The following is a 13,114-nucleotide window of genomic DNA, read 5'->3' as shown; positions in this document are numbered from 1 at the left end:
AAGGTCATGAAAGAAACAAAATTTTTTACTTATACAATAATCACCCGTATATATATATATATATATATATATATATATATATATATATATATATTTACACACACATTTATTACATGATTTCTATATTTATTTTGAGTTAAACCTTTTAGTAATTGGTACTTAACTAACTTAGTTTTTAATATTTATTTACCATTACAATAGCAAGCTGTTTTTGTTTAATTCATAAGACAAAGACATAGAGTCAAGCTTTTAGAAAATTTATGAGAGATAAACAACAAATGATTTTAGTTTATTGTTAATTTTTATATTTAAGGAACTTTTGTATGATGTTCATTTTTGGATTGGCAAGTATTCTACACAGGATGAATATGCAACAGCAGCATATAAAACTGTTGAGCTTGATACCTATCTTGATGATAAACCTGTGCAACATCGTGAAGTTCAGGGTCATGAATCTGTATTATTTAAATCATACTTTAGTAAGTCTCAAAAATTGTTTTTTTAACTTTTATTTAACCATTTATTTTTAACTACTAGTGAAGAGCTATTCAACTATATTTGGTTGGAGCCAAAAAGCAATAAAAAATGGTTGGTGAGGGCTAGAGTCGTGGACAATTCGGACCTATGATTAGGAAGTCTGGGTGATCTTCGTAAGCTACCCCTGCAGAATCTGGGGCAGAGCCCTATCCACCAACACATTTTGAACATTTAATATCAAATAGAGCTCATTTTAAACCACTATGAAAGCATATTTAATAAAAAATATACGATCTTAAATTAATTAAACAAAAGCTCTTATTGCTTGTTGTTGCAAAATAACTAGAAAAATAAAGTTTAATGCAGTTCCATTAAAAAAAGTATAATGTAAAATTTAGAATCAAATCAATGAAAAGTATTTTTCAATTTTACTTTAATAAAGGCTGATCAGTCATAGAAATTCTCATGCTATCTTGCAACCTCTCGTTTGCACAACGAACTCCAAGTGTTTGTCTTGATGGCATTCATGAGTGAAAAACTTGATCGACAAGTGTTAAACTAAACATTGCGAGTATTAATATAGCTATCACTATCATGAGAGTTCACCAATAATTTTTTGATTTTCTCATGTTTTGATGCAAAATGGTGCCTAATATTGTATTCCTTCAAAACCGACAAGCATTCATTGCATAGTAAGCACACAGGTTTTGAATTAAGTTGAGTAGATAGTATAAATAAATATTTAAGTATCATTGTTGAAGTAACAGTTGTCTGATTTAGTTTTCATTGCCACACTAGCCTTTTAACTTTAATATTGCTGGAAACTCCACCTCCACCTTGTTTATTTCTTTGTCTTAATAACTTTATTTGCAAATAAATTTACTAAAAGTAAACTTTAATTACTAAAAAAATAAATGGGTGCATTTTTACTAATAAACAAATGGGTATGTTTTTAGCACAACCATGTTTGTGCTAAAAATACTACAACATTCGTTTATTAGTAAATAAAATTTTTTTTTTTAAATTCAATTTTATCATTTTTTAAATTTTCTATAATTTTTAAGCAGACAAATTATATTATGGAAACATGTTCAAATCACAAAAGTGTTGAACCATAGTCATTAAATAAATTTAAATAAGTAAAAAAGGATAAGGCTATTTCAAAACTTTCAATTACAATTTTTCCGCTTCAAGGCCACTACACTTAAGCAGGCTACTGTTTTTTGTTTTTTTTTAATTTTTTTTGGTTTTCTTTTAGTATTGTCTTAACCCTTAAACTTCAAAAACAGAGTATGCCTTCTGCACTGAGACAGGGCGGCCACGCCTCCTAATAAATCTTAAAGTATCCTAATACTTGAAAAATTTCCTTAAAAGACCTAAATTCTCCTAAAGTATACTTGAATTTCAAAAATCTTCTAATTTAAACTTGTTTTTTGAACTTTAAATTTTCTTTCAAACTTTCAAATTTTTTATTAAAACTATTGAATAATACTTAAATTTCATTTAAAAAACTTTTAAATTCTCCTAAATAATCCTAGTTTTTTTAAGTTTCCTGGTAAAATCTCCTAAAAAGTCCTTAAAAATCTCCTCAAATCTCCAAAATTTTTATGTTTTAACTCAAAAAAAGTGTGGCTCTATGAGAAACAAGTTGATTGTTTTGTCTATAAAAGTATAAAGTTTAACTTTGAACTATTTTAATTTAGACTTCTTCACAATAATGAAAGGAGGATGTGATAGTGGATTCAAACGTGTTACTCCAGAAAGTTACAAAACACGTCTTTTTCATATTGTTGGCGAGCGTAAGAAAATTAGTGTTACTGAGATTCCATGCAAAAGAGGTAATCTCAACAGTGAAGATGTTTTCCTTATTGACACTGGTCTTCGCATATATCAGGTAAGTTTAAACTAAAAGAAATTAGATATTTTTTCATAGTTTATCATTTGAAAACATAATATTTTTTTGTATTACATAACTAGATTTTGATTCACAATAAAATGTTCTAATAATTATTGTTAAATACTAATAAGCAATCTTATAAATAAAGATTAGTTTAAAAAAATATAGTCTAGACATTTAAAAAAATATAGTCTAACATTTTGCAATATTACAAAGTTATATAACAATTCACTTGGAAATATGAATGATAATTAATAAAATTAAATATATATTAAACAAAAATAACTAAAAAGATGTGGATGCTGTATAAAATTTTTATTTTTATTTAGTCAGCAAAAAGGTGGCAAAAATATAGTTTAAGGAGAGGATATTTCAAAAGTATATTCAACTGTTTGTGAAATTCTAATTTTTCAGTTACTGTTAAAAAAAATAAGTAAATAAAAACATAGCAAAAAAAACTAACACTGGGTAAAAGAATGCAACTTTTAAACATAGAAATGCAATAAAACATGTTCTTAAAGAGCAGTTATTTAAAATGCAAGTTAAAAAAGCACATCGAGGTATTACCAATCAGTGTACGTGTTCAATTGCAACCTTTGTCAAAAACCATTAGTTGTTTATGATAAGAAAACTTTCATGTTTATACCAAAGGGTGAAGATGCAGCACATAAAACATAAATTTTACAACTAAGTTTTTAATAAGATTACCAGAAATCAACTCTTCAATTTATAACAATATATTATAATAATAATATTACACAGTTATAGCAATGGTTTTATAAAAAAAAAGGAATGCAGTATTAAGTTGCAATAAAATAGCTTTCGAATTCGATTGTTTCTAAAATAATCATTTTTCTCAAATAACAATTCAATTTCTCAAATAACTATTGTCTATCTTGTTTTTAAATTTATTTTAAATTGATTTACTGTTTGGGAACTTACTTTATTCCAATTGTTTACAATTCTGTTGGTAAAAAAGTGTATCTTGAGAAACACAATTTTATGATCTGCTTAGTGATGGAGTGCTGACTTCTTAAATGCATTCGATTGGTGTTTAAAGGGTTTGTGCAACTGATAGTTTCAAATCTCTTGTAGATTTTATATTGATAGAATCATTTTATTTGCCACCCCTTGCTCTTCGTGTTTTAAAGACATAGTTCCTAATCTTTTCAGTCGGTCTTCATTGCTGCAATTTCTTAACTCATTTATAATTTTTGTCACTCTTCTTTGTATTCTTACTACAGTTTTAATGTCACTTTTTAAGTACAGACACCATACAGGCATTGCATATTTCAAGTGAGAGCTCACTAAAAATAAATACATTTGTCTTATTACAATTCTGTTATTACTTTTAAAGGTTTTCTTTGTTAATTCTAAAAAATGGTTTGCTTTATAAGTTACAGTTGCAATATATTCCTTCCATTTAAGGTCTTTTATGAACAATTCACCCAAGTCTTTTTTTCTTTTCAGTTGTTTCTATTTTATGTCTATTTAGTTTGTAGCTATATTTCTGGTTATTTTGACCAAAATCCATTGCATTACATTTTTCTTCATTGAAGTCATGTTGCAAAGTTAAATGGTCTGTTTCATTAGAAACAGCAGCTAATATCTTTGTGTCATCTGCAAACAGTTTGCAGGGCATGTAATATTGTCCAATATATCATTAATGTATAAAAAAAACAGTATGGGTCCCATCACTGAGCCTTGAGGTGCCTGTATCCAATTTGATGTAGAATCTCCTAATGTGACTCTTTGTTTTCTATTGGTCAGAAAAGCACAAATCTATTTTATCAATTGATTATCTATCCCATATTTGTCTAATTTATAAATAATTTTTTATTGGAAACCTTATCAAATGCTTTGGCAAAATCAAAGCAAAAGTTTCCAATAAGTTAGTTGTACAAATTTTTGAAGGAACAAATCCATGCTGGTTCAGATTAATTAGTTTGTTGCTATTTAAGTAAAACATCTTTAATTAGGCTTTCCATTAACTTGCATAAAATTAATGTTAAAGACACAGTTTGCTAGTTTCCAGCTCCAATTTTTCAGAATGTTTTTTAAGGAGAATATGCTATACGGAAATTTATTTATTGTTTGTCCTTTCATTCTAACTATAATTTTCTGAGCTATCATCCTCAACAAGCGATTTACAGAATATTGTTTAATATTCTGCACATCTCTTTTCGATTTGAGGTTAATTTGTTCTAGTTATTTTTTAATACTTTTACAGAATCTTGTGGCTTATATTTGTTGTTTACATAAGAATAGAAAGATCTTGAATTATTTTTGTAATTTAATGCTATTTTTTTTCAAACTCTATCACCACTCTTTTAATTTCTTTTGATGTAAGTTTTTGTAAATTTTTATAATCATGGAATTTCTCAATTTTTTTGCCTTTGGTTATATATTTTTGCCATTTAAAATTTTTTTCTTTCACCAATCGTTTGACTTTGCTATTAAACCATTGTCATGAATATGCCCTACTACTTTTTTTTTTCCTTATAAATTTTAAACAGTCATCATTGTGCTTTCTCGAGATAACTTTAAAACATTTGGTAATTTCACATTTTAAAAACAAGCTACTCCACTTTATAACTCAAGGAATTATAATCTCCTCATGAATAGTTATATTTTCTAATATTAAAAACTCTAACAAATTTGTTAATATAGTAATACCCTAATATTATAAGATGACCTTGCTTTGCTTTGTCTAAATGAAGTTTCATATATCTAACTTTATATCTAAAGTTTTAGTTTTGTCATTTGTTATAAGTAAATCCAGAAGTTTGTTTCGTTTTCAGAGCTCAGATAAAATGTTGTTTGTTAATAAGCTGGTGAAGAAAGCATTCATTAATATTTTTTATTAACTCTTTTGCGGAATAATCATGCCTTTCTAACCAACTTGCCCTGTTTTAATATTTAATATTAGAAAAAGCTAATAAAATGTATTTTCCATTCAAGACCATTTCATTAGCATTATAAATATTTTGATTAATTTTACAATTTATGATTACATCAGAATTAGGTGGTCTATATATGGTCCAATTAAAATTTTAACTTCATCAATTTTTAAACAGCGCCATATGTGTTCAATATTTGTATCACTTAGTAAGAATTCTTCTATTTCATACGCGATTATATTAATTCTGATATAAATAGTCACTCCATCTCCTTTACTTTTTTCTATTTTTTCTAAATATTTGGTTGTTATCTATTGCAGCTATAGAAGTTTCTAAAAACCAAATGTCTATTTTTTCAGACTTTATGCAAGCTTCAAACTCATACATTTTGTTGTCCAAAGAGCAAGCGTTGGTGTACATAAAATTCAGCTTACTTGATATAGATATGGTGAACAAATTGATATTCGAATTGGATGTAGCAGTATATACTTGACCTACCTCCAATAATAGAGGCAACTTTGGTTTTCATGTTTGCATGGTTATCTGCTTGGTCTTAACAACTTTGTTATTTCTTATATTCCAAATCTAAAATCAACAACTTTTTTTTTTTTTTTAACCATTTAGCTTATTTATTTTTTCTCTATTAAGACTTTAGTTAGTGCTCTCTCACTAAGAATCAAGTTTGGACCAACGAATATTCCTGTGAATTTAGAATTTCTTAGGTTTTTGCATTTTTTCAATACTTCTATTTTTTCCTCCTTTGAGGGAAGTTCTACCAAAATTGGTGTACTCTTATTTGCATCTGAGTTTTTTTTTTTTTAAATAGTAATTCAACACAATTTTAATAAAAAACTTCTAGTTTTACATTTGATTAACAATAAATAAAATTTTAACATTTGATTTGATTTTTTTTTATTGCAGTTTAATGGTGAAACAGCAAATAAAGATGAGAAGTTTAGAGCAACTCAGTATGTTCAGCAACTTAAAGCTGAAAGAATGGGAAAACCACGTCTTGATATATTAGATGAGAAAAACATTAGCCCAAGTCATCCTATATTTAAACTGTTACCATCTGGAAAAAGCAAAGAGGTTGTTTGATCTATGTATTTACTTTAAAAAATTTTAATATTAGATACTAAAAAATATTTGTCTCGACATTTTTTCTAAAATAATTGATTTTGTTTAGAAAGAAAGCAATAATGAAAATGAAATTGGTATGTACCGAGTTTCTGATGCTTCTGGCAGACTTGAAATGAAGCTCATCTCAAATGCATTGGACAGAAATACACTTGACAGCAATGATGTATTTATTTGCAGCGCTAAAAATGCTTGCTTTGTGTGGATTGGAGCAGGTATACCTTAGCTTTATTATTTTATATTTTCTCTTGATACTGTTTGGTATCAAAAGAAAGCTATAGTAAAATATAACTTTATGCTTTAGGTGCTTCTATTGAAGAGAGACAAAATGCTATGTCGTATGTTCACGAGTTTTTAAAAGATCAGTCAAATCCTTTTGTACCAGTTACTTGTCTTAGTGAAGGACAAAAGTCGGAGGAATTCGAACATATTTTCAAATAAAATTACTATTATTATATATTTATTTTTAGGTATCATCTGTGAAGTCGTAACTCATGCGTGCTTTTTTAGGATTTAATGTTTGCATAAATTAGGTTTTTAAAACCAAATTAAAATTTTTTTTTTTATTTGTTTAGTTTAAAAAACGTTTGACTATGTTTTTTACAGTTTTTGGCTAAATTTTTAGTTTTCAGTAAAAAAACAAAACAGAACAGTAAGTTTGTCACTATTTTTATACTCGTTTTTTTTTCACTGTATTGCGTTATAGTCTTGTTATCATTTGTAAAGTTATATTTCCTCTAGAAAATATATATATATATTTGTATATATATATTTCTAGCAAGAATAATTTTGCTTATTATAAAGTAGTACTTGATTTATTAATAATCTTTAATTTTTTTTTCATTTTTATTGGGTAGTTACTGTAGAAATGGTTAATAACGGATGAATCCTAATTACGGAAATTTAATAAAACGTAACTTATTTGGATTTTTTTTTTTTTTCTGGATAAATAAAAAACAAACCAAAAGAAAACTATGTAAAAAAAAAATTATAGTATCTTATTGCTATCGAATTAAATTTTAATTTGAAATCTATAATTGGAAAATTAACCATGAGCGAGATCTCGTCTCGTTCTCGTTTCTCGTGAAAAATGGGACTTCTCGTGAGAAACGAGAAATAGAAAATTCTCGCGAGAAGTAGAACGAGACTTAAATATTATATTATTTTCCAAATTAAAAATTATTATAATTTACAAAATGCTTAATAATTTGTTTTTTTAATTAATTGATATTTTGACTCCGTGATTTTAATTAGATTTTTTAATTAGGTTTTTTTTTTAAATCTAATTAAAAAATTTTAATTAGATTTTAAATATTTTTAATTAGATTTTAAATATTTTTAATTAGATTTTAAATACAAAAACTTTTTGTATAAAATGGTGCACTTTCGACTTAATTTCATTAGTTTACCAGTGGAATTCAACTTGACAAATATTGTTCATATTGAAAAGAAATATTCTTGCCTCATTTCAACGATCAAAAATGTCACCAAGAAAAAACAAAATCTGGAGATATTTTCAAAAAACAAGTGACGGTGCTGAATGCAAGGCGTGCAAAAAGTCTTTGAAAACAAAAGATGGAAACACAAGCGGACTTCATCGTCACCTCGAAAAAAAACACAGCCAAAATTACGTTGAGTATTCTGAAAAAACTGACTACTCTCTTCTTCCTCCTCCTAAGAAAAAACTATTGACGAAAATTGGAGACTACATCACTGGACACCCCATGTCCAACAGTTCCCAGGCAGACACACAGGTATCATAGTTGAAGGAAAGCTGGATTCTTTCTTAGAAGAACTAAATTTGCCTGCTGATTTGCCAATGTACTGCGTGAACGACCAGGCAAGAAACATGAAACTTGCAGTCAAATTGTCAAAGCGCCTTAACCAATACTTGTGCAACAATCATATTTTGCAATGTGCAGTTCGAAATTCATTTGGAATGACTGCTGGAATGGATGATGCGTTGCAAACATACAAAGGCTTGGCTTCTTTAACTTACCAGTCAACAGTTGCAGCTGAGTTGCTTGAATCAGAATCAGACTCTCAAGGAATCAATTTTAGACAGTTACGCCAATCTGTTGACAGAAGATAAAATAGTGAACTGGATTGTATGGCTTCTGTCCTACATCTAAAGAGTGCAATTTTCAGCTTATTAAAGAAGCTACAGAAACGTGGTCGGCTGAGTCTATTCCAACAATTAACACTGTTTTTTTTTACTTGGATTTTAATAAATTTGTTTTCAAAAGTTGTTAAATTTCTCGTCTCGTTCTCGGTCTCACGAGAAGTACTAACTTCTCGTCTCGGTCTCGTCTCGGTTTGAAAAAACCTAGTCTCGCTCATGGTTATGGAAAATTAACAAAAAAATAGACCAAAAAACAGTTAATTCTTATTAATAAAGTCAAAAAAAAATTGATTTATTAATATTATTTGAAATAAATTGAGTAAAGCCGAAAATTACAGAAATAAAGAAAACTTGTCTTTTGCGTGTACAAACTTACGAAAAAGTGTTATAAATTAATAACGCTAATAATGTTAGCTAAGGAAAAATATCAATTACTACAGTATTCAACACCAAGAAAATGCCAAAAAAAAATTGAAAAAAGTGTTTGTTTCTTTCTATTTTACATGCATCCGTATTTAAATCTCTGAGTTGGTAACGGACATTAAAGAAAGTTTTTTAAATGGGAAATACCAGTAATATTAATCTAAATAAAATATATTTTTTCATTGGTTCGAAATTTTTTGACAAGGATTTCATGGTCGACAGTATCTAAAGCCTTCGATACTGTCTATCGTATGTTCAATACTGAACATCGTAAAGTAATAACAACTCTTCATGGTTTATTATGATATTAGAATGAGAAATAAGTAACAGATTATAAACTTGGAATAACTTTGACATATTTATTTAAAAATGCTGTAATGCCGCATCCAATGAACTTTTACTTCAAAATTAAAACTATTTATATACAATAAAAATACAGAGCGATATAAAAAATACAAAGCTATATGAAACATTACATAACGTAGTATTTTTAGCGTAGCGATATTTTACTTAAAACGGTTACGACGACGACTTATATACTCAAAAACTTATACGATGTATTAGCCAAATTCATTTCAGAGGCCTAATTAATTCGATGTAAGGAAAAAAGTAAAGATGGTAACTTTGTTATTAAAAAAAATTAACCAAACAGTACTGTCGCTGCCTCATTAGTTCCTAATTCATCATGATTAAAAACGTAAATGATTAAAACAGATAGAAAAAGAGTCTTATGTGGTACTTTCCAGGAATTGCGAAACAAAATGCAAATGTATTTACCTTATTTAAAGCTAAAAAATAAACTAAAGCCAAGTTAGGCTATTGATTATTGTTATTCAATAGCGAATGTATTTTCAATGCAGTCTCACTTAAAATACCTAATATTATAGCTAAATGGTCATCAAACAAGATGTTTAATTGGTCATTAAACAAGATGTTTTAATTGGTCATCAAACAAGATGTTTTAATTGGTCATCAAACAAGATGTTTTTATTGGTCATCAAAGAAGATTTTTTACGATGAGAAGTATAATGAAGATATTGTTTACAGATCTTGTGACCAATAAAAAGAAGGGAGCAGCGGACTTCCTGAAAAAGCATAAAGAATGCTACAGAGTTGCAAAATAAAATATTTACCTGGTTCAATGTTACATGCATTAAATCTATAAGTATAAAATTATATAGTGACTATTTGAGATCAGTTTTTCTACTTTTTGATTGATTTAATCGTGAAAAAGAACATTGCAGTTATCCTGTTAGTTCTGGTGGTAGGTATGCGGAAATAGCGATTTACTGAACCTAATTTTGTGCTAAAATTCTGTGATTCGTTTTTTTGACTTTTTTTAGGTAGTGTAAAGCAAACGTATTTTTGAGGAGTTTTTCTTTAGACACATATACACACATAGTAGGGCATGGAATTATTACCGTTTTTCATAATTACCGGTCACGGTAAAACCCCGGTTTTTGCCATTTTTATTACCGGTAAAACCGGTAACTTTAAGTTCTTTCAAAAGATTAAAAAAAGGCTTGAAATGCAGCAAACCGACTTATAACTAACACAGATTTATATCACATAAAGTCAATCTCATATTAAGTTCAAAACAATACATCCACTTTCAGATATTACAGTTAAATATCACAAAAAAAGAGCTTAAACAGTTTAAATAAACTCAAATTCTATAGATTGACTGATATAACATTTAACACAGTTGTTAGGCATTCAATACAGAAATTACTGCTGATTGCTGAGCTTTTTTCAACAGAAAATAAGCTCGTAAAATGCATAAGGCATCAAGAGTATTGTCATTCAAGCTTGATCTGAGTTTTGTAACAAAAAGACCACTGGCTGAGAAAGAACGTTTAGCTTCAACACTAGTTACTGGTATACCCACCAATGCATTATACAGCATTTCTAAGTTATTTGTGCGAGTTTTTGTCAGCTCAAAAACGGCCATTTCCTTCAACAGTGATTTGGAACTGGTGCCCACTTTCATCCTATTTGAACTAGAGGGACACTTCAGAGCATCCTTGATAGACTGTTCCAATTGTTCTGCCAAGGAAGAATGTCCTTCATCAATATTGGGTATTTCTTGATATTCTTCTTCCGATTTATCTTCATCTTCGTAGCTCTCCTCAAACAGACGACAGAATAATTTGGCAGCAGTATTTGTAAGGGCATTTCGTTTCATTTGTGGAGTGTCAAAGACATCCGTACTTTGCCCTTGCTTGTCCAAGGCCTCTGAATTGTTTAAATAAATCCATAGATTTATTATATCAGGATTTCTTCTTTCCTTTATTCTTAGCTGAAAGTTGAATTCTGCATGCTCAATTTAAGGCAAATAAAATTCAGAATCTGATCACTTGAAATCAATTTTGCATCTCGTCTACATAATGCTTCTGTTCCCACTTTTACTGGTTCTAGGACTGCAATCAAAATTGATTGCCCTTACAAATACTGCTGCCAAATTATTCTTCAAGTGTGTTAAATTCTTCATCGGAGAAGCTTATTTCACTAGAAATTTCGATCAAGGACATATTGATAGGACATGAGTCTCGATCTTAACAAATCGAGACATCATGTCCACCAAACTGTTCCACCTAATGTTTGAGTCAAGTATAAGTGATAAACTCAGCCAAAATGTGCTTTTGAAGAATATCATCGTTTTTGACAGGGGACTTGCGAAACAGGCGTACACAATATTATACTTTTGAAATAATGTGTCTCAGATCTTGACGGACTTCAGGAGGTTGATCATCTTCAATTACTACCTAAAAGTGTCAGTAATTAAGATGATTTTTTTAATAAAAATAATCTTATTTAGATGCCTTATACTTTTGAATAATTATATATAATACTTACCTGTAATCCAACACCTTCTTCATCTTTGTAATCGCTGTCATCAGAGATGAAAATATCATCAAGTGCAAAATCTTCTTCTTCATCGATATCAGGAATGACTTCTTGGACCGGAGTTGTTTGTATAAAACATCACAGACTGCTAAGTGGATGTCATGTGCCAAGCACAATTGATGGGTTGGTAAAATAGCTTTTTCTGAATTTTTTTATTACAGCAGCTCCATCAGTTGTAGCTGCCACAATATCAGAGTCCAGACAAATTCCAAATTCTTTTAGCTTTTTTCTAACAATGGTCACAGCTTTATCCGCTGGCATTGAGCCAAAAATTCTTACCATTCCCAAATTCCAATGCCGATTCTTGACATGAACATTGATATTAATAAACCTTCTGTTACGAGATGATGTGTATTCATCAAGAGTAATGCTAAAACAAATTTTGTCTTTCTTCATTTCTTCAAACTGTTTTTTATAAACGTCTTTAACCTCAAGACAGTGTTTCATAATAATTGTTTTGATCGATTTTGCATCTTTTGGCAAGTGGTATTCTTGAGCTCCCAATGCCGCTCTTAAACGTTGACTTTTTGCCAGTACTTGAATTGATAGTCCATCAATGGCGACTAACTCGGACAGGACAACCGCCAAGGAATCTTTTTGAGTCACGAAGAAGTGATCAATTTTTCCAACTTTTTGTTCAACTTTAGCTGATACTTGTTTCATAGCATCGGCCTCGATATGATGCATTAATTTGAGATTAGATCTCATACCACCGATAGATCCACCTTTGCACTTGATTTCTTTGCTACAAGTTTTGCACTTCGCCAGCTGCAGATTCTTGCTGTGTAAGAAGTGCTTCCATACCTCGGAATTATTGTTTCCTGCAACGAAGGTCATCTTCGTGTTTATTGCTTTTTCATCAAAGAACTGCTTTCTCTCACTGTGTTGCGTCTTTTAGGAGTTGCCAAATTAAAATGAAAGCAAAATACCAAATTATTTAATTAACAAAATATCATTTTTAAAACCGTGGTAATAGATTGAGAAAAAACCGGTTGGGAATAAAATTACCGGTAAAAACCGGTTTCTCATTACTGGTTTCCATGCCCTAACACATAGTATATTTTTGAAAAGAAGTTATTTTTTGTGTTACTTACTTTTTTATTACTTTTTTGTTAAACTTTTAAAAATCATTGACTAGATTAAACCCATTCAAGACTTTTTTTTTAAATAACACCTTATTTTTGGTATTTACGCCATTATTTTATTTGCTATTTACACCATTACTTTTCTTTGTTCACCACAAAATTGTAT

General features: G+C 29.0%; 1 protein-coding gene across 1 annotated transcript in view; it reads left to right on the top strand.

The window, feature by feature from the left end:
• LOC100198022 (gelsolin-like protein 2) overlaps nt 1–6,895 on the top strand; it is a 29,890-nt gene extending 22,995 nt beyond the window's left edge. Inside the window, exons 4-8 of the mRNA XM_065792258.1 lie at nt 314–479; nt 2,181–2,371; nt 6,196–6,363; nt 6,461–6,626; nt 6,716–6,895. Coding sequence (XP_065648330.1) covers nt 314–479; nt 2,181–2,371; nt 6,196–6,363; nt 6,461–6,626; nt 6,716–6,852 — 828 coding nt within the window. The 3' untranslated portion in view covers nt 6,853–6,895. The remainder of the gene's footprint in view (nt 1–313; nt 480–2,180; nt 2,372–6,195; nt 6,364–6,460; nt 6,627–6,715) is intronic.
• The last annotated feature ends 6,219 nt before the right edge of the window (nt 6,896–13,114 follow it).

Source organism: Hydra vulgaris, chromosome 03 (genome assembly GCF_038396675.1).
Source record: "Hydra vulgaris chromosome 03, alternate assembly HydraT2T_AEP".
NCBI classification, from domain to species: domain Eukaryota; kingdom Metazoa; phylum Cnidaria; class Hydrozoa; order Anthoathecata; family Hydridae; genus Hydra; species Hydra vulgaris.
This window is presented reverse-complemented; position numbering and strand designations above follow the sequence as displayed.